Source organism: Anolis sagrei, chromosome X, assembly GCF_037176765.1.
Source record: "Anolis sagrei isolate rAnoSag1 chromosome X, rAnoSag1.mat, whole genome shotgun sequence".
Lineage (NCBI taxonomy): Eukaryota > Metazoa > Chordata > Lepidosauria > Squamata > Dactyloidae > Anolis > Anolis sagrei.
In genome coordinates this window covers 65,132,199-65,159,572 of record NC_090034.1, presented here as the reverse complement: position 1 = coordinate 65,159,572, position 27,374 = coordinate 65,132,199, and the positions used below count along the sequence as shown (strand labels likewise).

The window sequence follows — 27,374 nt, the reverse complement described above, 5'->3', positions numbered from 1 at the left end:
CACTTGCTCAGTGGAACTGGTTCGATCATCTGGAGAGGTCCTGCTCACGATCCCACCTGCGTCGCAAGCGCGATTGGTGGGGACGAGGGTCAGGACCTTCTCCGTGGTGGCCCCCCGAATCTGGAACTCTCTCCCCAAGGACATCAGACAAGCCCCAACATTGGCAGTCTTTAGGAAGAGTTTGAAGACATGGTTGTTCCAGTGTGCCTTCCCAGAATAGGAATCTCCTAGCATTGTATCCCAAATGCACTTTACTAGAGATTTAAGATTGTCTGCACACCGCACCTATCTCCAAAAACCGATCCATCTCACCGGTCATGCTCAGCATTTTTTAAATTTTAATCATTACATTTGGCCCGGCCTTAGTTTTTAATGCGTCATGGCGTCATTGTCTAATGTTTATTGCTATTGTTTTAATGTTTATTGATTGTTTTATGAGTTTATTTATTGTTGTTTTTGTTATGCTGTTGTTTTATTGATGTGTTGGGCCTCGGCCTCTTGTAAGCTGCACCGAGTCCTTCGGGAGATGTTAGCGGGGTAAAAATAAAGGTTTTATTATTATTATTATTATTATTATTATTATTATATTATAATATTATTATTATTATTATTATTATTATTAATATTCGTCCCAAACCAGTCAGAAGCTGCATTATAGTTCCCTGTTGTTGGGGGAGGGGGGTGCATGGGATATTTGCAATCTCAAAACCACAACTTTCAAAGGACACATCTATACTAGAGCTGTGGTTGTGGGATTGCAAATATTCCATGCATCCCCTTACAATATAGTCTTGCAGTGGAACATTCCAGAGGTGTTCGCAGGGCTGATCTAACATCTAGTTTGCAATCATGATGTGTCATAGGCCACGATGATCTGTCAGGCAGTAAAAACAAAAAGAATATAATGTGAGCAAGAAGCCTTTACAACTGCATTTCCTTCTGTTTGCTTTCCCCAGCAGCAAAGGAGAAGGGTTGAATCCACTCCATGGCTGGGAGGGAGGGAGGTCATTCCATTAGATATAAGTCATCATTGGAAATGATTCACTGGGAGCATGGGTGGCCAAAATGTCTTAAAGACCAACCTTTTCCCATTGATGCTGGTACAAGGGGATTAAAATCCAATACACCTGAATGACACCAGGTTGGGAAGAAGCGTGATTCCAGCCATCTTTATCTCCAAGGACCATGGGTGCCTTTTTCTGAGTGAAGATAGCACTTTTATTCATTGAACTAAGGACTGCCATTGTGGCAAGGTGCTTGCGGTGGTTGCCTTCTTTTGCGCTGCTATTTCTGCTGCCCCTTGATTTTCCTTGCAGGGTTGTTGTTGTGAGAGCAACCTGCGTGACCGCATTTCTGTATACGAACCCACGCGATCTCTTCGATAATCTGGGGAGGCCCTGCTCTTGGTCCCACCTCCTTCGCAGGCGCGATTGGTGGGAACAAAGGCCTTCTCTATGGTGGCCCTCTGACTCTGGAACTCACTCTCCAAGGATATCAGACAAGCCCCCACATTGGCAGTCTTTAGGAGGAGCCTGAAAACGTGGCTGTTCCAGAGTGCCTTCCCTGAATAAAGGAAACAATTATCTGCAAAATATCCTGAGAAGCACTTTAATTAACTTGAAACGGGCTGTGGTTCGCCCACTCCTAAAAAAGTCGTCCCTTGACTCTACGGTGCTGAACAATTACAGACTGATCTCCAACCTTCCTTTTTTGGGTAAGGTGCTGGAGCGGGTGGTCGCCCTCCGGCTCCAGGGCTTCCTGGATGACATCAACTACCTGGATCGGGCACAGTCTGGTTTCAGGCCTGGTCATGGCACCGAGACAGCCTTGGTCGCCTTGGTGGATGACCTCCGTAGAGAGCTGGACAGGGGGAGTGTAACCCTGCTGGTCCTCTTGGACATCTCAGCGGCTTTCGATACCATCGATCATGGTATCCTTCTGGGTCGGCTCTCTGGGATGGGCCTTGGGGGCACGGTTCTGTCGTGGCTCCGGTCCTTCCTGGAGGGACGAACCCAGATGGTGAAGCTGGGAGATGCCTGCTCGGACCCCTGGCCTTTGACCTGTGGGGTCCCGCAAGGCTCTATTTTATCTCCCATGCTTTTTAACATCTACATGAAACCGCTGGGAGAGGTCATCCGGAGTTTTGGAGTTGGGTGCCATCTCTACGCAGATGACGCACAACTCTACTACTCTTTTCCACCTAATTCCAAGGAGGCCTCTCGGGTGCTAGACGAGTGCCTGGCCGCTGTGTCTATCTGGATGAGGACGAACAAGCTGAAGATCAATCCCGACAAGACAGAGGTCCTCCTGGTCGATCGCAAACCAGACCGGGGTATAGGGTGGCAACCTGTGTTGGACGGGGTTACACTCCCCCTGAAGCCACAGGTCCGCAGCTTGGGAGTCCTTCTGGACTCATCGCTCACGCTTGAGGCTCAGGAGTCGGCGGTGGCCGGGAGGGCTTTTGCACAACTGAGACTTGTGCGCCAGCTGCGCCCGTACCTCGCTAAGGCTGATCTGGCCGGGGTGGTCCATGCCTTAGTCACCTCTAGACTGGATTACTGCAATGCGCTCTACATGGGGCTGCCCTTGAAAACGGCTCGGAAATTTCAATTGGTCCAACGGGCAGCAGCCAGGATGTTAACGGGGGCCCATTACAGAGAGAGGTCAACCTTTCTGTTTAAGGAGCTCCACTGGCTGCCGTTTATTTTCCGAGCCCAATTTAAGGTGCAGGTCCTTACCTACAAAGCCCTTAACGGTTTGGGACCACCCTACCTGCGTGACCGCATCACAGTCTACGAACCTACACGCTCACTCCGGTCATCAGGAGAGGCCCTGCTCATGATCCCGCCCGCGTCGCAGGCGCGTTTGGTGGGGACGCGGGACAGGGCCTTCTCTGTGGTGGCCCCCCACCTCTGGAATGCCCTCCCGAAAGATCTCAGACAGGCCCCTACTTTGGCGGTTTTCAGAAAGAACCTGAAAACCTGGCTGTTCCACCGTGCCTTCTCAGATTAGGAACCCCACTACCAAAGCCCAGAAGCACTTTAGTAGAGTCAAGATCACCCTCACCGCACACTGCACTTATATTTTAATCCCATATCCCTCCGACACTTCAGCACTTTTTAATCCTGTACCCCACTCCGGTCGGCTCAGTTTTTAATAATGTCCTGTTGTACTGCTTTGTTATTGTTTTTCTGCTTTAACTGTTTTATTAGCTATGTATTGTATTGTTGTATTGTGTTGGGCTCCGGCCTGTTGTAAGTCGCATCGAATCCCTTGGGAGATGCTAGCGGGATACAAATAAAGTTATAATATAATAATAATAATAATAATAATAATAATAATAATAATTACCCATTGGGCTGCTCTTTACTTTTCGTTTAAAACCCTCCTACTAGATACATCCTCTGTTCATGTCCAGCATTTATTTTTTTAAAGTTTTAACTATTACAACTGGCCTGGCCATAGGTTTTTAAATTCTTGTGTGTTATTGTCTATGTGTGAGTTATATTAATTGTATTGTTTATTTTGCTTATTCCCTGTTGTTTTTATTGATGTGTTGTTGGGCTTGGCCTCGTGTAAGCCGCTCGAAGTCCCTTGGGGAGATGGTGGCAGGATATAAATAAAGTTTTATTATTATTAATAGCTGTACCCGGCCACGCGTTGCTGTGGCCCATTGTGGAGAAATGGGAAATAAAGAAAAGAGGAAGAGCTGGTTTCTAAGCTATCAATGCACAACTGAAGTGGCAAAGTGTCAACCTAGTATAGGCCCATTTCAGTCTCCTCGTGGCCAAAGGGTTATATGGATGTGTGGAAGGGCCCTGGGTTACCTGAGTCCACACTGCCATATAACCCAGTTCAAAGATATTACATAGGTATCATTTTTATAGATGTATAGATATTATTATTATAGTCACAGATATTATTATTAACGGCATATAGGTATTATTATTATTATAGAAGTATAGATATACAGGTATTATTATTACAGATGTATGGATATTATTATTACAGACCTATAGATATTATATCTAGTTGTTGTTGTTGTTATTATTATTATTATTATAGATATGATATAGCTGTTATTATTACAGAGGTGGAGCCCCCGGTGGCGCAAAGGTTTAAACCCTTGTGCCAGCAGGACTGAAGACCGACAGGTCGCAGGCTTGAATCTGGGGAGAGTGGAGATGAGCTCCCTCTGTCAGCTCCAGCTCCCCAAGCGGGGACATAAGAGAAGCCTCCCACAAGGATGGGAAAACATCAAAACATCCAGGCAATGTCCCGTGGGCAACGTCCTTGCAGACGGGCAATTCTCTCACACCAGAAGCGACTTGCAGTTTCTTAAGTCACTGTGGATATGAATTTTTTTTTACAGAGGTATAGATATTTTTATTAGTATTGACATAGATTCTTATAGGCATATAGAAATTATTATTATTGATATGATATTGCTATTATTATTATTATTGATATGATATTATGATTATTAAAATATATATTAGGTATATATATTTTATTATTATTATTATCTTTCACCTGCGGCAGGCTAGACGGCTGGCCCCCTACCTGTCCAGGGACGACCTAGCTACGGTGATCCAGGCCACGGTCATCTCAAGACTGGACTACTGTAATGCCCTCTACATTGGCCTTCCTCTGTCGGTGATTCGGAAGCTCAAGTTGGTACAAAACGCAGCTGCTCGGCTTCCTGTGGGAATTCCGATGAGATGCCACATAACACCAATCTTACTACAACTGCATTGGTTACCAATTGAGCACCGGATCACTTTCAAAGTGATGGTACTCACCTTTAAGGCCTTGCATGGTCTGGGGCCGATGTATCTGAGGGATCGTCTCACCCCCTACCAACCCCAGAGATCCCTCCGTTCTGAGGACCAAGATCTATTGGAAGTCCCCAGTGTCAAGACCTTGCGTCTAACGGCAACCAGACGCAGAGCCTTCACAGCAGTGGCGCCATCAGTCTGGAATGCTCTGCCACCTGAAGTTCGTGCCTTGCGGGACTTACCAGCTTTCCGCAGGGCATGTAAGACATACCTGTTCCGACAGGCTTTTAATGTTTGATACTGTTGTTTTTAAATTGTTTTAAATTGCTTTTAAACTTTGTTAGATTTTAGCTATTCTTGTAAGCCGCTCCGAGCCCCAGGGGAGTGGCGGCATATAAGTTTAAATAATAATAATAATAATAATAATAATAATAATAATAATAATATAGGTATTATTATTATAGATATATAGATATTATTAACAGACAGATCTTTTTATAGATCTACAGATATTATTATAGGCACCTAGATATTATTATTACAGACATGCAGATATTATTATAGACATGTAGATATTATTGTTATAATAGAGGTGCCCCCTCTAGATATTATCATTACAGACATAGATATTATTATTAAAGACTGATATATATTATTATTGTAGATATTGTAGCCCAGGGTTGCTATAAAGTAAAAATGGATGGCCATCTGTAGGGAGTTCTTTGATGGTTCCTTCCTGGACAGCATTTCCTGTTTTTGTCCTTTCTTTGAGTATTGAACTTCATTTTCCAGAATTCCTTCCCATAACTCAATATGGGTGAGCTTTCTGGGAGCTGAAGTGTGTAGAGGTATGTGTGTGTGTGTGCACATACACACAGAGCTACACAGAATTCCTCCCCCAAAAGTTCCCAGCAGCCCAGAGGAGGCGCCTCCATGCTTCCGGCCCAGAGCCCCGAGTTTCAGTCAGGGAAACATGAGGGAAGAGAAAGGAAAGGAAAGGGAGGGGTGGAGGACGGTGCTCCCCACCCCTCAGTCCTTTCTTTCTTTCTTTCTTTCTTTCTTTCTTTCTTTCTTTCTTTCTTTCTTTCTTTCTCCCTCCCTCCCTCCCTCCCTCCCTCCCTCCCTCCCTCCCTCCCTCTCTGGTCGGGCTTTGCCCAAGGAGAAATGCAATGGGAGAAGGGAAGAAAGGAAGCAGACAGCATCTCCACGAGGAAGAGTTCTAGGCGTGAGGAGGAGGATCATAGAATCATAGAATCAAAGAGTTGGAAGAGACCTCATGGGTCATCCAGTCCAACCCCCTGCCAAGAAGCAGGAATATTGCATTCAAATCACCCCTGACAAATGGCCATCCAGCCTCTGCTTAAAAGCTTCCAAAGAAGGAGCCTCCACCACACTCCGGGGCAGAGTTCCACTGCTGAACGGCTCTCACAGTCAGGAAGTTCTTCCTCATGTTCAGATGGAATCTCCTCTCTTGTAGTTTGAAGCCATTGTTCCGCGTCCTAGTCTCCAAGGAAGCAGAACACAAGTTTGCTCCCTCCTCCCTGTGGCTTCTCACATATTTATACATGGCTATCATATCTCCTCTCAGCCTTCTCTTCTTCAGGCTAAACATGCCCAGTTCCCTAAGCCGCTCCTCATAGGGCTTGTTCTCCAGACCCTTGATCATTTTAGTCGCTCTCCTCTGGACACATTCCAGCTTGTCAATATCTCTCTTGAATTGTGGTGCCCAGAATTGGACACAATATTCCAGATGTGGTCTAACCAAAGCAGAATAGAGGGGTAGCATTACTTCCTTAGATCTAGACACTATGCTCCTATTGATGCAGGCCAAAATCCCATTGGCTTTTTTTGCCGCCACATCACATTGTTGGCTCATGTTTAACTTGTTGTCCACGAGGACTCCAAGATCTTTTTCACACGTACTGCTCTCGAGCCATTCTGTATCTTTGCATTTCATTTTTTCTGCCAAAGTGGAGTATCTTGCATTTGTCACTGTTGAACTTCATTTTGTTAGTTTTGGCCCATCTCTCTAATCTGTCAAGATCGTTTTGAATTCTGCTTCTGTCCTCTGGACTATTGGCTATCCCTCCCAATTTGGTGTCGTCTGCAAATTGATGATCATGCCTTCTAGCCCTTCACCGTAGTTTTGCCTAGCCCACTAAGTCATTAATAAAGATGTTGAACAGGACTGGGCCCAGGACGGAACCCTGCGGCACTCCACTTGTCACTTCTTTCCAAGATGAAGAGGAAGCATTAGTGAGCACTCTCTGTGTTCGTCCACTTAACCAATTACAGATCCACCTCACCGTAGTTTTGCCTAGCCCACATTGGACTAGTTTCCTTGCCAGAAGGTCATGGGGGACCTTGTCGAAGGCCTTACTGAAATCCAGGTACGCTACATCCACGGCATTCCCCGCATCTACCCAGCTTGTAGCTCTATCGAAGAAAGAGATCAGATTAGTCTGGCATGACTTGTTTTTGATAAATCCATGTTGACTATTAGCGATGACTGCATTTGTTTCTAAGTGTTTGCAGACCGCTTCCTTAACAATCTTTTCCAGAATCTTGCCCGGTATCGACGTGAGGCTGACCGGACGGTAGTTGTTTGGGTCATCCTTTTTTCCCTTCTTGAAGATTGGGACCACATTGGCCCTCCTCCAATCTGCTGGAACTTCTCCCATTCTCCAAGAACTCTCAAAGATGGTTGCCAATGGTTCCGAAATGACTTCCGCTAGTTCCTTCAATACTCTGGGGTGTAGTTGATCTGGCCCTGGGGACTCATTAAGAGCGGCCAGGTATTCCTGGACGACTTATTTCCCAATTTGGGGTTGGATGTCCTCCAATCCCTCATCCACTCCATCTTGCTGAGGTTGAAGACTCTCTTTTTGTGAGAAGACCGAGGCAAAGAAGACATTAAGTAGTTCTGCCTTTTCCCTATCCCCTGTCAGCATTGCCCCATCTTCTCCTCGAAGACGTCCTATCGCCTCCTTGTTTTTCCTTTTTCTACTGACATAAGAATAGAAGCCCTTTTTATTGTTTTTAATGTCCCTGGCAAGTCTGAGCTCATTTTTTGCTTTAGGCTTGCGGACCTTTTCCCTACAGGTGTTGGCTATTTGTTTGAATTCTTCTTTGGTGATTTCTCCCTTTTTCCACTTCTTGTGCATGTCTCTTTTGTGTCTTAGCACAGTTAGAAGTTCCTTGGACATCCATTCTGGCTTCTTTGCACTTGTCCTATTTTTTCTCTTTGTTGGCACGGTTTGCAATTGCGCCTTGAGTATTTCACTCTTGAGAAATTCCCATCCATCCGTAACTCCCTTGTCTTTTAGTATCTGTGTCCACGGAATGCTGCTCAGCGTTTCCTTCATTTTTTGGAAATCAGCTCTCCTAAAGTCCAAAATGCGGGTTTGACTTGTCTTAGTTTCGGCCTTCCTTTGTACCTCAAATTGCAGGAGCACATGGTCACTTGCCCCTAAGGATCCTACTACTTCGACCGCATCAATCAGGTCCTCCGCATTTGTTAGGATGAGATCAAGAGTAGCCAATCCCCTTGTTGCCTCTTCTACCTTCTGGACCATGAAATTGTCTGCAAGGCAAGCGAGGAATTTGTTGGACCTTGTACTCTTGGCCGAGTTTGTTTTCCAGCAAATATCGGGATAGTTGAAATCGCCCATGACTACTACATCTCTTCTCTGTGCCTGTTTGGTCAACTGTTGGCAGAAGACTTCATCAAGTTCTTCCTCCTGGCTTGGGGGTCTGTAGTAGACGCCTACAACGACATCTTTTTGAGTCCCAGTTCCCTTGATTCTTATCCAGATGATTTCAAGCTGGTTTCCCAGATTGCTGTCTTGAATCTCTTCTGCAGCATAAGAGTTTTTGACATATAAGGCTACTCCGCCTCCTCTCCCCTTTGTTCGGTTTCTGTGAAAGAGGTTATACCCCTCGATATCTACATTCCAGCGATAGGAGTCCCTATGATATCATATTTGTGGTGTTGTGCTAAAAGTTGGAGTTCGTCTTGTTTATTTCCCATGCTCTGTGCATTAGTGTAAAGACATGTGAGCCCCTGAGATCTTCCCTTGAGCTGTTTAATTGGGATTATTGTGCTTTTGGTACTTGGTCCTCGTTGTCTTTGTGCAGCCCTCCGTTTAGCCTTCTGGCGATTCCCAGACATTATGAGTAAAGTAGTGTTCGCAAGGCTGTTGTCCCCCTCCCCCGGTGGACCTAGTTTAAAGTGCGTCTAATGAGGTTTACCAGTCTGTGAGCAAAAAGGTGTTTTCCTACTTGTGTGAGATGCACCCCATTCCTTGCCAGTAGGCCATCCTCCTGGAAAAGCAGGCCATGGTCGAGGAAGTCAAAGCGTTCCTCCTGACACCATTTTCTAAGCCAGTTATTGACCTGTACTATTTTTCTGGCTCTTGTGGGTCTGTGTCTTACAACAGGGAGGAGGGATGAAAAGACCACCAGTACATTACATTCTTTTAGCTTTGCTCCTAGAGCTCGAAAATCATTTGTGATCTTTTGAAACGTATGCCTTGCAGTATCATTGGTTCCTACATGAATCAACATGAGGGGAGGACGGTGATAGGGCTTGAGGAGTCTGGTGAGCCTCTGAGTGATATGGTGTATTTTTGCCCCCGGTAGGCAACATATTTTTCGAGCCATCCCATCTGGTCTGGAAATGACAGCTTCCGTTCCTCTAAGGAGGGAGTCGCCTACTACCAAGACCTGTTTACTTTCAGGAATGACAGGGCCCCTTTTGTGCAATGTAGTGTGTAGGTCTCCAGAAAAGTGATCCTGTTGGTGTGAATTGTGTAGGTGAAAAGTGTTGTCCTCCTCCTCGACATCCCCGGTGCATTCGTCAAGGACAATCCATTGAGATTCGTCCAAGAGCCTATGGTTCTCCTGTATGTGTTCCTGTTGCACCTGGTCTATGGTTGGGGATGGTACACCTGCACGATTGTGCAAGTGTGAATGTTGTGAAGTGTTGTCCCAGTCAGGGCTATCCCCTGCACACTGATCAAGGATGAGCCACTGATCAGTATCTAAGCCATTCTGGTCTTCCCCAATATGTTGTGTTTCTTGGTCAGGTGATAGTTGTGTGAGAATTTGGAATCTATTGTGTAACTGCAGCTGAGCGGAAGTATTCTGAGGAGGCTTCCGGGTCTTATGTGTCCTTCTAAGGGTGACATTTCTCCAAGCCTGAGGGTTGTCCACATCTGAGGTGCTGTTCTCTTGAGCCTCCCCGTAATGTTGGTGTGATATGGGCTGCGTGTCTAGGACAGTGTGGTGTGTGGTGTCTAAGAACAGCGCAAGTTCCTGAATGTCCTTAAGGATCTTAATACGGTCCTCGAGTTGTCGGATCCTGTGTTCCATGCGAGTGATCTGTTTACACTTGGGGCAGATGTAATTGAGTAATTGTAGTGTGAAAAAGCTGAACATGCCACAGCTTGTGCATGAGACGGGAAGTTTTCGTGTTTGTTCCATCTGGAGGTTGCTAATGACCACCTCTTGGTGTGTGTTTTATGTTGTTGTCTGTATGCAGGGGTGAAAGTATAGGTTACTGAGTGTACGAGTTCGCATGCGCCTGACGCCGCGCGCGACGCTGGTTTATATAGGATAACCAGGAAGCCCCGCCTCTCAAACAAAGCAGTTAATTTTTAAACTCAGAAAGCCCCACCTCTCAAACAAAGCAGTTAATTTTTAAACTCAGGAAGCCCCGCCTCTCAAACAAAGCAGCACTGAAAGCAGTTAAATTTAAACAAAGCTTATCCTGAAGCAGAAGGAAACAAAATGGATTCCTGCTTCCTCAACTTCTGTGGGAGCCCAGCCTCTCAGGATGCCGCCTCTCTTTCTCTCTCACTGGCAAGAAGGAGGTGAAATCCTTTAGACCAGAAGTGTCAGCTCACAACAGCCGTTCCCAATAACGACACAGGACTCCAATCCGTAATCAATCAGAAACTTTTACTGCTGGACGTTCAGACACAAAGAAAGCCAGGATTGACTGGCAGCCTCCAGTCAACCCTTATATACCCACCCCCACAATTGAACTTCCCTTTCCCGCCAGCCAAGGATCCCGCGCAACATTCCCGCTCAATGTTAACTGCTCTTCCCGAGGTCATCAGCTGCACAGTTCTTATCAGAGTGGAATGTCAGGGTCCTGGTTTTTAGCACCAAAACCCAAGGCCTGGAAACCGGCTCCTGACACAGAAGTGTTTGGGAGGGGAGAAGCAGGGCTACCGAAAGGGATCCATGGGCCCTTTCCTTCATTCTCTCTACTGGTTCTCCCTCCCTCCCTCCCTCCCTCTCTCTCTCTCTCTCTCTCTCTCTCTCGGCTGTTGGTTTTTTCCCCCTCGTGCAGGAGAGGGGCGGGGTGAGGAGGGTGTTCTTTGAACGCATGCTTGGTATACTTATTTAGGCTTGGGGGGGTTTAAGGACTTTCCGGTTAAATTTTTTTGGGGGGTTTTTGAGTGGAGAACATACATTGGGTTGTTAGATGTATCGTGTCCAAATTTGGTGCCAATTCATCCAGGGGTTTTTGAGTTCTGTGGATAGCACAAACGAACATTACATTTTTATTTATATAGATTATTATAAAATGGGAGAAAGAATCCTCTCATACCAGAGCTCATTGGATGAAAGCCAGAATAGTAATGTAACTAATGAATACATCCTTTTCTCTGTCTTTCTCTCTCTGTCAATCAAGGCCCATACTGTAGCAACTCACATCCACCCCACAAAGTCTTGGTGATGGATCCCCTAACCGTCTTGTTCAACAGCACGGTGCATCGTTCCGGGCGTGGATTTTTGATTTCCTATGCTAGTGGCAATCAGTCAGGTAGGAAAGGGACACCTATTGCACCCAATGAAAATAATTAAGGGAGGGAGGAAATTGATCCGATGTGATATAGTAGTTAGAGCAAGAGTTCTCAAACCTTTTCAGCAGCAAAGCAAAAGTTTATTTTGAAACCCCACTAAATGTTTTGTTGGAAGTAGCAACCTTCTTCAAGGCTTTCATGGCTGGAATCACTGGGTTGTTGTAGGTTTTTCGGGCTATATGGACATGTTCTAGAAGCATTTTCTCCTGACGTTTCACCTGCATCTATGGCATCTGTTATTATTATCTGCACTCTTTGGCAGAGAAGGTCCAAGGCCTTGTAAAACTACAGCCCCTGTGACCCCATAGCATTGAACCAAGGCAGTTAAAGTGGATTCATTCTACAGCACAGATGCACCTCAAGGTTTCTTTCCCATTGCTGAAGAAAGCTTTGGTGCTCTAACACAATTGTTTTTAAAGAAGCAATTCTAAGCAGGCAGCAACTGTAATGGGCATATTACAAAGAGCACGCCTTGTCTGCTGCACATGACATTCACCAGCAAATACCGTATATACTCGAGTATAAGCCGACCCAAATATAAGCCGAGGCACCTAATTTTACCACAAGAAACTTGGAAAATGTATTGACTTGAGTATAAGCCAAGGGTGAAAAATGCAGCTGCTACTGAAATGTTTTTGTGTATTTATATAAAATTGTAATTTAAGATAAGACTATCCATCTGTGATGAAACCATTATTCTAATCTTCTTCAATGTCAATGTGCTTACGTTTCCTTCCAATAATAATAAAGGGAGTAAAATAATAAATGTAATAATAATAATAATAGAGTAAATAATGGAAATTTAATAACAGTAATAGAGTAAAATAATAAATGTAATAAAAATAATACTAATAACAGAGTAAAATAATAAATAACCTTGACTCGAGTATAAGCCTAGAAGAACTTTTTTAGCCTAAAAAAGGGGCTGAAAAACTAGGCTTATACTGAAGTATATACAGTACTTTTTTTGGTTTCAGAGTTTTGAAAATTGAGGTGTGCATTAGATTTGATAGTGTATGAGACTCGAGTGAATACAGGAAAACACAGGGGTCTGGCCTGTTCCCTTGCAAAACTTACAGACTGGAAGGAGGTTGATTAACTGAATTGTGCAATCCCAGCATCTATGTGCAGATATAGATCGAGGAGTGGGATATTGTAGCCGTTGTATGCTGACAGTGTATTTACAATCAGCTAGAACCCCTATAGGATACCTTCCCCTACCTACTGTGGGACTTTCACCTTCTTTCTTTTAGATCTGATCTCATGTTTACAGAAGGGAATCCATTATGACAAGAAGATAATCAGGTGAGTGCTTCCTTTGAGACTCTCATTTACTCAAAACTATGATGGAGCTCCTCTTTCTGCAACCAATAACCCACACAATATTGTATCTCCAGTCATTACTTCTATTTCTGTTAATCATTGTGCTGGTGTAAAGGTTACATTGTCTTGTTACTTGTCTCATTGCTTGTTACTTTCCCATTTGAGATTTGGAAAATAAGAGGTTCGTGAAAAAATGCCTCTGATATTGCTTTGAAAATTAACTAGAATTACCAGAGAAGTAATTATGCTCTTATATTCAGTTTGCTTTTAAAATTAAACATTTTTTACACTGAATCCCACAGAGTAAATAGTTACAGGTAACAATGTTACTATGAACTCATTACTTCCAAGCTTTGATTGACAAACACTTGGGCCCAAACTTTGGGAATCAGTTGTTAGTGGAGTTTGTATTAGATATGATACAGGGCACAATTCAAAGTGCTGGCTTTAGCTTATAAAGCCCTAAATGGTTCTGGCCCAACTTACATGTCCAAATTCATATCCCCTTATGAACCGTCTAGAACAGGGGTCCTCAAACTTTTTAAACCGGGGGCCACTTCACTGTCCCTCAGACCGTTGGAGGGCCGGACTATAGTTTTTTTTAAAAAAAATCAATTAAAAATTCCTATGCTCATTGCACATATCTTATTTTGCTGTGTGGAAGGGCCCTTAGAGGGGGTTCTTTCTAGCCCTCTTTAGGCAGTAATTCCAGGAGCAGAGAATGGGAAATCTTCCTATTTCTAGTCTGAACAAAATCTGGCTACCAGTATTAAAAACAACTCTAAAATTATAACTGTAAATAAAGAACAACACTCAAACACAGGGAAGTCCATACAAGAAACAATCAGGGCCAGCTAATCACCTCTCAACAAAGGATTCTCCCTAAAAACTGTCAGGCTATGAAATCGTAATCAAGGTGGGCAATTGAAACATTCATACCTACCTCCAACAGACAAGAGTTCTTTCTCCCACCCTGGATCTTTCACAATTTTCCTAGTTAAAGGTTTTCCTCTGACATGAAGTCCAGTCGTGTCTGACTCTGGGGTGTGGTGCTCATCTGCATTTCTAAGTCAAAGAGCGGGCGTTGTCCGTAGACACCTCCAAGGTCATGTGGCCGGCATGACTGCATGGAGCGCCGGGGCAGCCTCCCTTGGCTGGCTCACGCTGCCCATCGCTGCCATGAGCCTGCCAAGGGAGGAGCGGCGCCGCGCGGCCTACTCGCGGGTAAAGCGCCTCATGAGGTGCTTTACACATGAGTAGGCCGTGCGGAGCAGATGCCTTTGGCTGGCTCATGCTGCCCATCGGGCCCGATGGGTAGCGTGAGCCTGCCAAGGGAGGAGCAGCACCGCGCAGCCTACTTTCATGTAAAGCACCTCGCGAGGTGCTTTACGTGCGAGTAGGCCCCGCAGGGCAGCTGCCTTTGGCTGGCTCATGCTGCCCATTGGGTGCGATGGGCAGCGTGAGCCAGCCAAGGGAGGAGCACTGTGGGGGGGGGGGCGCTCCTCCTCCGTGGGCCGGATAAGTGCCCTTGGTGGGCCGGAAGTGGCCTGCGGGCCATAGTTTGAGGACCCCTGGTCTAGAACCTTAAGATCATCTGGGGAAACCCTGCTCTCGTTACAACCTTCGTCACAAGTATGTTTGGCAGAGACAAGAGACAGGGCCTTCTCAGTGGTGACCCCTCGGCTATGGAACGCCCTCCCACCTCCCTTTTAACATTCTGGAAACAAGTCAAGATGTGGCAGCGTTTGCAAATGCAGAGTAACTGACATAGGAAAATTTATTTATTTACTTATTGTGTCAACCAGACCATAGGAAATTGAAACGGCTAGACAATGAGTCCAGACAACGTTTTTAACAAGGAGACACTATGAATTTATATTTTATTGGTTTGTTTAGCTTTTATTATATGTTATGTTTTAAATTGTATTTATGACATTGTAGGCATTGAATTTTTCCCTGTTAACTGCCTTGTGTCGCCTACGGGCTGAGAAAGGCGGTATACAAATACAGTAAGTAAATAAGTAAATAAATATGACTTAGCACATGCTTCGGATTTGACGATTACTGTATTTTCTTGCATAATAGCCACCACCGTGTAATAGTCACACCCCCATTTTTGGGGTTGGTAAAATTGGTATTTTTGTGTTCCTCACATAATAGTTGCACCTTTCATTCATTCCCCCCACCCTGTCCCCTTTCCTACAGGGCTGATCATGGCACACCTTATTATTATTATTATTATTATTATTATTATTATTATTATTAATTATTTATACTCCGCTTTATCTCCCCAAAAGGGACTCAAAGTGGCTTGACATAAAAGCATTAGCATACAATTTAAAATACACAAATATACAAACTTTAAATCAGAATACTGGGGCCGCGCTTAGCACAGCAGGCTAAGCTGCTGTGATGCGGAAAATCCTGTCAATTGGAAGGTCAACAGTTCAAGCTTGGGTCAGGGTTGAGCACCCGCTGTTAACCCTAACTCACCTGCCCACCTAGCAGACCGAAAGCAGAAATGCAAATAGATAAAAATAGGTGCCACTTTTAGTGGGGAGGTAATATAGGCGCCCTTGAGGACATCGATTGGAGGGAAGCTCCTTGGCATGGAAGATGGAGCGACAGCACCCCCTTGTGGCCAGAGTCAAGCACAACCTCCAAGGTGCCAGAAAAAAGATGGGAAAAACTGTCTTTACCAATGTTGTGTTGTCTGTCCTGTTATTGAATAATCGGCATTGAATGTTTGACATATGTGTGTTCTGTAAAGCCTCTCTGAGTCCCCTTAGGGGTGAAAAGGGCAGGGTATAAATACTGCAAATATAATAATAATAATAATAGAATTAAACACAAACAACACTAAAAAAAATCATAGTTAAAATTCATAAAAATATACCCAACATATCCAAAGTTAAAACCACAGCACCCTGACTAGATCTTAAATACCTGTTCTTTTTGTTCTTTTGCAGAGCTTACTGCCCCGCAGGCTGCAAGGGAATAACAGGAGACATCTGGGGCAATATGGACCAAGGTTACCGAGATGTAAGTTGTATGGCATCAGCTATTCTTTCAAACATGTCTTATGTCCTTGAATGATTGATATAGAAGGGAAGTAATTTCTGACTCTTTATTACGAAGTGAATACAATGTTAGCATAGTGCACAACAAAAGGGGTCATCTACACAGGTCAGTTGTCCTGCTCCAAACTGACTCCAGAGGTCTCGAAGGTGTGACCTGCAGCAGCAATGGGGTGGATTATTCTATGATTCTACGAGACTACATCAGATGTCCCCAAAATAAGGCCCGTGGGCCTGATGCGGCCTTCCAAGGCCATTTCCCCAGGCCTGGGTGTCTTAGATCTGAAATGACTTGAAGGCACACAACAACAACAACAGTTCTAATTAACTTGACTATCTCATAAGCCGAAATGCAGGCCATTTCCCATTGAAATACTGGTAAGTTTATGATGGTTAAAATTGCTCTTCATTTTAAATATTGTATTGTTCTTTCATGGGTTTTTTTGCACTACGAATAAGATATCATAGAATCATAGAATCCTGGTGGGCCATCCAGTCCAACCCTATTCTGCCAAGAAGCAGGAAAATCGCATTCAAAGCCTCCCCAACCGACAGATGGCCATTCAGCCTCTGTTTAAAAGCCTCCAAAAAAGGAGCCTCCGCCACAGATGTCCAATGTGCACAGGAATTCGTTATTATTATTATTATTATTAATAATAATAATACCCCATTTTATCTCCCCAAAGGGGACTCAAAATGGCTGGACATAAAAGCATTAGTATACAATTTAAAATAAACAGTTTTTTCAAACTATAGTCCAGAACAACATTCTGACGGACCATGAACCGGCCCTCTGTTTAAACGGTTTGAGGACCCCTGGTCTACATAATCCATTCAGCCTGAAACCATATTGGCCAGGCTGGACTGTCCCTTTCATCAGTCAAAGTTCCTCAGTGAACCAAGGAGACCGATTTTGGTGGGGTCGGAGAGGGCGTCTAGGGGCGATCTCGTCGAGTGCATTGGATAGCCTGATGTTCCATGTGTCCACCTGCACATCGATCGAGTCGCTGGCAGGCTCCAGATTCCTCAGAGCATTCCGGAACCTACTGGGTTCCATAAGTCTCCTTGGGCGAGCCCAAATTGGCTCAGCGCCCTTGCAGGGTGGGCAGGCATTTGGTTATATGATTTTTTTTGTTGATTTTTTAACATTAAGTAATTTTTGCTGCTTTTAACCATTGTACATACGCCGCTTAGAATCCCACCCGTGGGAGAAAAATGGGATATAAATAAATAAACAAACAAACAAACAAATGGCACACTCTCCCTTTACTCACTGCTTTCTTCATATTGCTCCTATGTAGACATCCGTTCTCTGCAAAGCTGCCATCCATGCCGGTGTGATTTCGGATGAGCAGGGAGGAGAGGTCACTATATTGCGAGAGAAGGGGATCACTCTTTATGAGTCTGCCTTTTCCAATGGAATCTGCTCTAAAAGGTAAGCTGTCAGGCATCATGCTTTTCTCAGTTGGGCAACAACCTCCCATACATTTTACTTCTATTCAGAAAGAATAAGTTTTGAGTTTCTATTTCACATTTATTTTAGTCCTGAGATAATTAGTCCCAAATATTTTGACCTTTTCTGTTTTTTTTCTGTTTTATTTTATATAGGGGATCTTTATCTGAGAAACGCATTGTCTTTCACAAAGGTATGCCGTTCAGTGTGTCGATTTTGGTTTTGAAAACAGCGATAGAAAAATAACTACAAATTATCAAGTCCATCACCTTACTGAAAGAGCACAGAATAATAATACCATTGGGACCATCAACGGATTGCATTTACTTTTGTAGCAAAACCCCTGTGGAAATAAAGGATGGCCCTGCAAAAAACAATGATGGGCACAGGAAGAGAGCTCCTAGCCTGAGAAGTAAACTGCAAACTATGGCTTGATCTACACTGCCATAAAATCTAATATCTGATCCCAGATTATCTACTTTGAACTGGATTATATGAGTCTACGCTGCCATATAATCCAGTTCAAAACAGGTAATTTGGGATCACATCCTGGGAAATAGGGCAGTGTGGATGCAGTCCAACCTGATTTGGAAAGTTGTTGACTTGGTCCCAGATCATTTTAGGCTTTAAGGATTTGTGCAGCTCTTTGGGAAAGGGTTTGTGACCAGTGAAGAGGCTGTAAAAACTGTTGGGATTCATCTGCACACTGCCCAAGTCTTTGGTATGTGCTATGTGCTTTGAGATCTCTCTCTGCATGTGTGTCAGGAGAGATGTAGTGATTGGTGTTTTTTCCCTCTCTCTTTGAAACCTTAGAAGAGATGGGTGTTAGAGTAGCTCAGACTCGTTTCTTTACTATTAAGAAATGTAGTTATTCTTTTTCTGTAAATAAACCTTTTGTGATTTTTAGAGTCAGGACTCTTTGCCTGCCTAAGCTCTGAATTCTTTACAGCCACATCACATGGCACTTCACACTCTGTATTGTCGAAAGCTTTCATAGCTGGAATCCCTGGGTTGTTGTAGGTTTTTTCGGGCTATATGGCCATGTTCTAGAGGCATTCTCTCCTGATGTCTCGCCTGCATCTATGGCAAGCATCCTCTGAGGGTACCTCTAGAACATGGCCATATAGCCTGAAAAAACCCTACAACAACCCACTTCACACTCTGTTTGCTGTGAGTTGATTGCTCAGCTATAGGTATCCTGTTTGTTTTTAGATGCTTTTCTATATTTTTGGGTAGTTTTTCCCTAACAAAAATGAGGTACAAGATTTGATCAACCAAGTCATAAGATCCATTGTAGTTCAAGGATGGGAAGCATATGGGCCTCCCAATATTCACATCATCCTAAAATTGGAAAAGACCAAATGGGTCATCCAACCCAACCTCCTGCCATCCAGGAACACGCAATCAAAGCACTCCTGACAGATGGCCTTCTAGAATTATAGAGTTGGAAGAGATCACGTGGACCATATAGTCCAACCGCCTTCTGCCATGCAGGAAAAGCACAATTAAAGCCCTCCCAAACAGATGACCATAGAATCATAGAGTTGGAAGAGACCTCATGGGCCATCCAGTCCAACCCCCTGCCTAGAAGCAGGAATATTGTATTCAAAGCACCATCCAGCATCTGTTTAAAAGCCTCTAAGGAAGGAGCTTCCACCAGACTCGGCGGCATAGAGTTCTACTGCTGAACAGCTGTTCTTACAGTCATTTTCCCCACAAGGGGGACTCAGCGCAGACTCACATGAGCATCAGAGGATGCTAACAGCATAAATATAATAAAAATTACAATTTACAATAAAATCATTTTAAAATATTATACTACATCATCCTTAAAATTTAACAATAAATTAATAGATTAGTGTGCCAGTAAAACTAAGCCGAGCTGGGAGAATCCGTATTGCAAAATCCAAATTTCCTTTTCCTATTGCCGCTGGCCTCTCTAATTGAATGCCTGGTGCCAGAGCCAGGTCTTCAGTTGTCTTCTAAAGGACAGGAGGGAGGTGGTCAACCTGATATCCTTAGGGAGAGAGTTCCACAGATGGGGGGCCACTGCTGAGAAGCCCCTGTCTCTCGTCCCCACCAACTGTGTTTGCGAGAATAGTGGGATCGAGAGCAGGACCTCTCCTTATGATCTTAAGCTTCATGATGGTTCATAGCAGGAGATACGTTCGGACAGGTAATCTGGGCCAGAACCAGCATAGAGTCAATATCTCTCTTGAATTGTGATGCCCAGAATTGGACACATTCCTTCAAGTGAGGTCTGACCAAAGCAGAAGAGAATGGCACCATGACTTCCTTCAATCTGAACAATTCTTTGGATGCAGCCCAAAGTCCCATTGGCCTTTTCACCTACTGCATCACACTCTTGGCTCATGTTCAGCTTGTTCCCCACGAAGACTCCAAGGTCTTTTTCATATGTGACTCTGTTGTCGAGCCAGGTGTTACCCATCCTGCATCTTTTTCTTTTTGTTTTTTTCTGCCTCAGTGTCATATCTTACATTTGTTGTTGTTGAAATCCATTGTGTTAGTTTGGACCAATCCACTCTCTAATCTGTTGAAGTCTTTTTGAACCCTGATCCTGTGCTCTGGAGTAATGCCTCTCCCTCCCAATTCAGTCCCATCTGCAAACGTGATCAGGCTCCCCTCTTCATCCAAGTAATGAATAAAGACATTGAACAGAATTGGGCTCAGGACTGGACCCTCTTTATGGCACCCAAATAGTCACTTCTTTCCAGGATGAAGAGGAGGAACCATTGGGGAGAAGCAGCCTTTGGGTTCGGTCGCTGAACCAATTACAGATCCACGTGATAGTAGCCTTGCCACATTAGACCAGTTTGCTGGCAAGGAGGTCACGGGGGACTTTGTCAAAGGAAGGCTTTCCTGAAATCAAGATCTGCTCCATCCACAGCATTCCCTGCATCTACCAAGCTTGTAACTCAAAAAAGAGATGAGATGAGTCTGGCATGACTTTTGTTTTTAACCTGTTTAAAAACTTCCATAGATGGAGACTTGGCCACACTCTGAGGCCGCATATTCCACTCTCAGACAACTCTAATAATCAGGATGTTCTTCCTAATGATGAGGAATATAACAAAACAGACGGAGGGCCAAAATATATAAAGGATGTAATGTGACTTTGTTTGGGAAATAAAATAAACCCCAAAAACAAAAGGCTGTGATAGAAAGCTGGCACTTTCTTCCTGGCCGAAAAACCCTTTTTGAAAGCGCACTGGCACCCACCAACTTAGAAGTGCTGATAAGCCCTTGGCTTACTTGAGGTATCTTGTGAAAGAGTGTGATGGTATTAGCACTCAGGCTTGTGTTTCTGAGGTATTTAAAACATACGCTGCCACCATAAAGTTCTTGAATACTTCAGGAATCTGCTTTTAAAACCTTTAAGCACAGAGGCACACTTGAGTCAGATGTAATGAACAATAAACATTAAAGTTTATTTTAAAAGAACAGGAACAATTCAGGTATTAAGCTTGGCTGTTTCAGAGATTTGTCTTGAAAGCGTGTGGTTATATAAACGGTTCTGACAGTTACATAAGAAACTCTTCTTTCTCTCTCCACACAAGAATACTGACTGGATAGTTTATCTGACAGTAATCCTCCCCAGCACAGATAGTCCTAACCTGGATCTATCTTTCTACTTCCCAGCTATCTTCCTAATAGCTGTAAACTCTTCACTAGCTGTCCCTGCTAGTCAGCTCTGGCCAATCTCAGGCCTTCTCCTAACCCTCTACACCACTCCAATCTCCTAAACACCCTCTCCCTTCGACACCCAGGTTCAATCTCCTGACAGGGATTTAAAAACCTCTCTTTAAAGACATTTTTTTCTTTTGTCAAGTTAGGCTCCACCCACTCTAATTCAGCCAATGACATCCCTCTCTCCTTTCCCTCCAAAAGCTGCTCTTACTAAACACTCCCCCTTCAGGAAATGAGTGACCAAAATGGATTTCCCCCGGCACCCTTTCCAAGATGGCTGCCGAATTCCCTGGACCGACTATTTTCCAAGGCTTCTTTCAGCCTAACTGGTAGGAAATTCAGTACAAGGTGGAATCCCTTTTCCAGCAATTTGAACCCACCATTCTGTGTCTTCGTCTCTAGAACAGCAGAGAACACGCTTTCCCCCTCCTCAATGTGACATCCTTTCAAATATTTAAATGTGACTATTGTGTCCCCACTCAACCTTCTGTTCTCCAAGCTGATCCTACCCAGCTCCCTCAGTTGCTCCTCATTCATAGACAATCTTACCCTTCCTTCCCAGTGAAACATTCACCCATTCTTCCCTCTGGCACAAGAATCATCATCTAACAATTACAAGAAAAGATTCTAACAGAGCCCAAATTATGGAGCCCTTCTTCTCACACAGTTCAAAGGTAGTTCCCATTCCTTAACCAAGTTCTTCTCCATTTCCTCCTTATTCACCATAATCAATTTATCTGCATCACTCTTTCTAAAAACGTTCACTATCCATTTTCTTTTCTACTTTTTTTTTCTCCTTCACCTCTAGCCCCTGTCCCTTGGCCTTATTCTCCTCCCTTCGCTAATGTTGCCTTTTTTATTCTCCTGATAAAGGGAAGGAAACCAAGGCTCCATTGAGTCCTAGTCCTAGCCTTTATCAGGAGACCTGAAGTTCCTGATTGTAAGAAGAGCTGTTCAGTAGTGGAATTCTCTGCTTTGGAGTCTGGTAGAAGCTCCTTCTTTGGAGATGTTTAAACAGGTGGCCATCTGTTGGGAGTGCTTTGATTGTGCTTTTCCTGCATGGCAGGGGGTTGGACTAGATGATCAATGTGGTCTCTTCCAACTTTATTATTCTATGATATAGTAGGAAGAATTAATCATTTCATCTTGCACTTGAAGCAGAATTTTTTTCTTAAACTTGTCCCCTCTCAAAGGAAGGAAAAATACAGTGACAAAAATCAAATCAGTAAAATGTATTGCCAAGTAGTGACAACAGCTGCATGCCTTTGCCAGATTGTAGGGTTGGCCTTGATGACCTATAGTGATGTATAATTGATTGTTTTAATTGTTTTATAATTGCTGTTGATATATGTTTTTATCTTATTGCTTGTGTTGGCATCGAATTGTGCCTTTTGTAAGCCGCCCTGAGTCCCCCCATGGGGCTTGAGAAGGGCGGGGTAGAAATGCGCGAAATAAAATAAATAAATATAGCAAAGCAGTTGTGGGGCTGAAACTAATATTTCTTACTCACTTTGGCTTCCTTTTGCAGCTTGTGCTGGCAGGCTGGAGATCGCCAGCTTCCACGCATCGTCCTACTGGAAAGAAGAAAACGCCATGGGAGAAGATAGATCATGGACACCTAACCGAGCTGCTTTGGATGTCGATGGTTCTTCTTGGGCAGCCAATGAGAATTCTGAAAATGAGTGGCTGGAAATAGACTTAGGAGGAAGGAAGAATATTACAGGTCAGTCAGTACCCCTTTTTGTCTTGGGACTCCCCAAGAATATTCTTTAAGGTGCGAGAGTCTCCAATGCCAAAGCACAACAGGGAGGGTCCACCATGGAGATTTTGACTTGATCCCATGAATGAGAAGCCTGTAGGTCTATTATGTATCCCTATTATTCAGAGCTGCTTAGGTCTTGTAGGCTCAGGCTTCCTTTTTTGAAAAATGCATTTTATTGGTATAGCATAAGTAATAAAATATAAGAAATAAGAGTAGATAACATAGAATTTTTTTTAAAAAAACAACAATTAACGGAATTTGTTACATGGAAAGTGGGAGAACAATCATTTTATAGAAAAGACAGAAAATTAAAGAAGAGATAATAGTAATAAACGTCCTGAGACAGAGAGAGAGAAAAACAAAAGAAAAAGAAACTGATGTGCTTCAACTGTTTCATCTTGTCTGGATCTTTTCTAATAATAATTTTAATTTTTTTTCTTTAAAGTTTTAACCAGGAAGGATGTGTCTATTATTATATATTATTCCAAAAAAGAAAAAAATAGACTTCTCTAGGCATTGACTTTCGTATTTTTACTTCTTTCGTAAACCTCAAAAAGAGTCCAGTCCAGCTTTCTTATTGGGTTTCCCGAATTTGACTTTAAAAAAATGTTAATTTGTCCATGTCTCTGATTTCTCTTAGTTTACTTATCCAGTCTTCCCTATATGGAATTTTATTTAATTTCCAGAACTTTGCATAAATGATTCTTGCTGCCGTAGAAATATATGTAAATAAGATATCTTTATTGTGATCCATATTTAATTCAAAGTCTGTGAGCCCTAGAAGGTAATAGTCTTTTTTTTTTCAAATTTAATTCCTAATAGATTTTGGGTCTCCTCGTGTATCATTTTCCAATATTTTTGGGCTTTACAAGTTCACCACATGTAGAAAAAGCTGCCCTCATGATCCTGGCATTTCCAACAAGTCTTGCTTATGTTTTTATATATATAAGTCCTAATTTTTAGGGGTCATATACCATCTATGAAACATCTTTAAAACATTTTCTTTTAAGTCCATAGCATAGGTATATTTTGATTTTTTTATCCACATTTATTTATTTATTTATTATTTAAACTTATATGCCGCCACTCCCCTGGGGCTCGGAGCGGCTTACAAGAATAGCTAAAATCTAACAAAATTTAAAAGCAATTTAAAACAATTTAAAAACAACAATATCAAACATTAAAAGCCTGTCGAAACAGGTATGTCTTACATGCCCTGCGGAAAGCTGGTAAGTCCCGCAAGGCACGGACTTCAGGTGGCAGAGTACTCCAGAGTGATGGTGCCACTGCTGTGAAGGCTCTGCGTCTGGTTGCTGTTAGACGCAAGGTCTTGACGCTGGGAACTTCCAATAGATCTTGGTCCTCAGAATGGAGGGATCTCTGGGGTTGGTAGGGGGTGAGGCGGTCCCTCAGATACATTGGCCCCAGACCATGCAAGGCCTTAAAGGTGAGTACCATCACTTTGAAAGTGATCCAGTGCTCAATTGGTAACCAATGCAGCTGTAGTAAGATTGGGGTTATGTGGCATCTCATTGGAATTGCCGCAAGAAGCCGAGCAGCTGCATTTTGTACTAACTTGAGCTTCCGGATCACCGACAGAGGAAGGCCAATGTAGAGGGCGTTACAGTAGTCCAGCCTTGAGATGACCGTGGCCTGGATCACCATAGCTAGGTCGTCCCTGGACAGGTAGGGGGCCAGCCGTCTAGCCTGCCGCAGATGAAAGAAGGTGGTTCTGCTAACGGCGGAGACCTGGGCCTCCATCGTCAGCAGAGGGTCCAAAAGGACTCCCAGACTCTTTACCAATGATGACGGGCGTAGCACCTCGCCATCCAGGGTAGGCAGCTGGATATCCCCACTGCCCGGTCAACCCAGCCATAGGATCTCCGTCTTTGCTGGATTCACCCTCAACCTGCTGGCACGCAGCCATCCAGTAACCGCCTCGAGGCACTGATGGAAACAATCGGGTACAGAGTCCGGTCGGTCTTCCATCTTCAGCACCAGCTGAGTGTCATCGGCGTACTGATAACACTCAAGCCCAAAACCTTGAACCAGCTGAGCAAGTGGTCGCATATAGATGTTAAACAACAGAGGGGAGAGAATGGCCCTCTGAGGAACCCCACAAGACAGAGGGAACCTCTCAGAGACCAGGCCTCCTCTCTCCACTTGCTGTCCACGGTTGTGAAGAAAGGAGGACAGCCAGTTTAAAGCTGTCCCCCTGACTCCAGCAACAGCAAGGCGGTGGGTCAAAAGATTGTGGTCGACTGTGTCAAATGCTGCTGTGAGATCCAATAACACAAGCAGCGCTGACCCGCCCTGGTCAAGCTGGCATCGAAGGTGATCCGTGATGGAGACCAGCACAGTCTCTGTCCTGTGCCCCGCACGGAAGCCGGACTGGAAGGGATCTAGTCCGGCTGTGTCGTCTAGGAGTTGCTGCAACTGCTCCGCTGCTGCCCTCTCAATCACCTTGCCCAGGAACAAGAGATTCGAAACTGGGCGGTAACTGGAGGGAACCGAACAATCGAAGTCTGGTTTCTTCAGCAAGGGAGAGACCACCGCCTCTTTTAAATCCTCTGGAAAAACTCCTTGCTCAAGGGAGCTGTTTATAATCTTCAACAGAGGGTCGCGTAATCCCTCCAAGCAGGATTTCACCAACCAAGTGGGACACGGATCGAGGGAGCAAGTGGTCGGTCTAGCTGCAGCTTTGAGCCTATTGACAGCCCCTGCGTCCAGCAGGATGAACTGGTCGAGGATGGGCCCAGCAAGCAGCCACGGAGTCTCAAGTTCTCTCACTGTATCAATTGTGGTGAGGAGGTCCCGGCGAAGTAGCGAGATCTTGCCTGCAAAGTAGCTCTGAAAAACCTCGGCTGAAGGGGCCTGATCACCACTTTTTGGGACGGTAGGAACCATCGTTAGAGATCGAATTATTTTGAACAATTTTGCCGGGCGTGAGCTAGCAGACGCTATCAAAGAAGCATAATATACTCGCTTTGCCTCGGTGATAGCATGCTCATAGGACTCCCTAAATGCCTCATAAGCTGATCTCGATGCTCTGTTCTGGCCACACGCCCTCCAGCTGTCTCTTTTCCCGCTTCATCAGTCGAAGTTCCTCGGTGAACCAAGGAGACCGATTTCGGCGGGGTCTGAGAGGGCGTCTAGGGGCGATCTCGTCGAGTGCATTGGATAGCCTGATGTTCCATGTGTCCACCTGCACATCGATCAAGTCGCTGGCAGGCTCCAGATCCCTCAGAGCATTCCGGAACCTACTGGGTTCCATAAGTCTCCTTGGGCGAGCCCAAATTGGCTTGGCACCCTTGCAGCGTGGGTAGGCATGCTCCAACCGGACTCTCAGGTGATCCGACCATGGAACCTCTATTGTGGAGGCTTGGGTCACTTGAATTCCTGCGCTGAAAATCAAATCTAGCATGTGTCCCGCCCGATGCGTGGGCCCAGTACTACAAAGCGAGAGTCCTAATGTTTCCATGGTAGACACTAGGTCCACAGCCGCTAATGAACAAGAGTCTGCATCAGCGTGGACATTGAAATCCCCCAAGACGATAAGTCTGGGGAACCTCAAGAACCACTCCAACAGTCTCAAGCAGTTGGGATAGGCTGTCTGCTGGTGCGCTAGGCGCACAATACACCAGCAGAAAGGCTATGCTTTCACAGGAGTCCCACACCAGGCCAACACTTTCAATGCCAGAGATGCTCAGCACAGGAACTGCCCTAAGATAAAAACTTTCTCGGGCGAGCATAGCCCCCCCCCCCCCCCCCGCCTCCCAGTCTGCATCTGGTGAGTGATTGCATAACCTGGAGATGTTATTTCCTTTGTTCCCATTCTTTCATCTGTATTGGACGTCTTAAATTTTCTGACCATCTAATCATGCAATTTTTCACCACTTCCGATTCCGTATGATAGGCTCAGGCTTCCTTGACTGGCTCAAGCTTCCTTGAAAAGGAAGGGACCTGAGACCAGGAATTGTGGGAACTGAAGTCCAAAACACCTGGAGGGCTGAAGTTATAGTTAAAGTGGTGTCAAACTGCATTAATCTTACAGTGTAGCTGCACGATAAGTCTTATCCAGGTTTACATATGATATGTTCAGCATCACGGTTAAACCGGGTGATAAAATGTAGAGTTGCTGACCTTTTGTGAAATTCCCTTTTGCATGTCCTCCCTGTCTTTCAGTGCGCACTTCACAGCACACAAGCCATCTCTGTTGAGAGCCCACTCCCTGGGTTGAGACCAGTGTCGACATGCATAATGGTCCTTTTATACGTCTCTGCCCCTCTTTCACCCTTCTTTATTTGCATGTCTTCTCTCTTAATTTCCCTTTCCTTCATTCCTCCCTTCCTCCATCTGTTCCTGTTATAACAGAAAGATCACCAGGGCAGACCAGGT

The 27,374-nt window shown here is 44.5% G+C and overlaps 1 protein-coding gene across 3 annotated transcripts in view; it reads left to right on the top strand.

Moving 5' to 3' along the window:
* Window positions 1–27,374, top strand: part of LOC132780827 (discoidin, CUB and LCCL domain-containing protein 1-like) — a 95,842-nt gene that overhangs the window by 29,050 nt on the left and 39,418 nt on the right. The window contains exons 2-8 of one of the 3 annotated variants that reach the window (XM_067473658.1): window positions 4,543–5,038; window positions 11,482–11,613; window positions 12,907–12,958; window positions 15,946–16,018; window positions 17,355–17,488; window positions 17,662–17,699; window positions 22,743–22,937. In XM_067473658.1, the coding sequence (XP_067329759.1) occupies window positions 4,543–5,038; window positions 11,482–11,613; window positions 12,907–12,958; window positions 15,946–16,018; window positions 17,355–17,488; window positions 17,662–17,699; window positions 22,743–22,937 (1,120 nt within the window). The remainder of the gene's footprint in view (window positions 1–4,542; window positions 5,039–11,481; window positions 11,614–12,906; window positions 12,959–15,945; window positions 16,019–17,354; window positions 17,489–17,661; window positions 17,700–22,742; window positions 22,938–27,374) is intronic. The other 2 variants (XM_060784633.2, XM_060784634.2) reach the window with 2 other exon arrangements.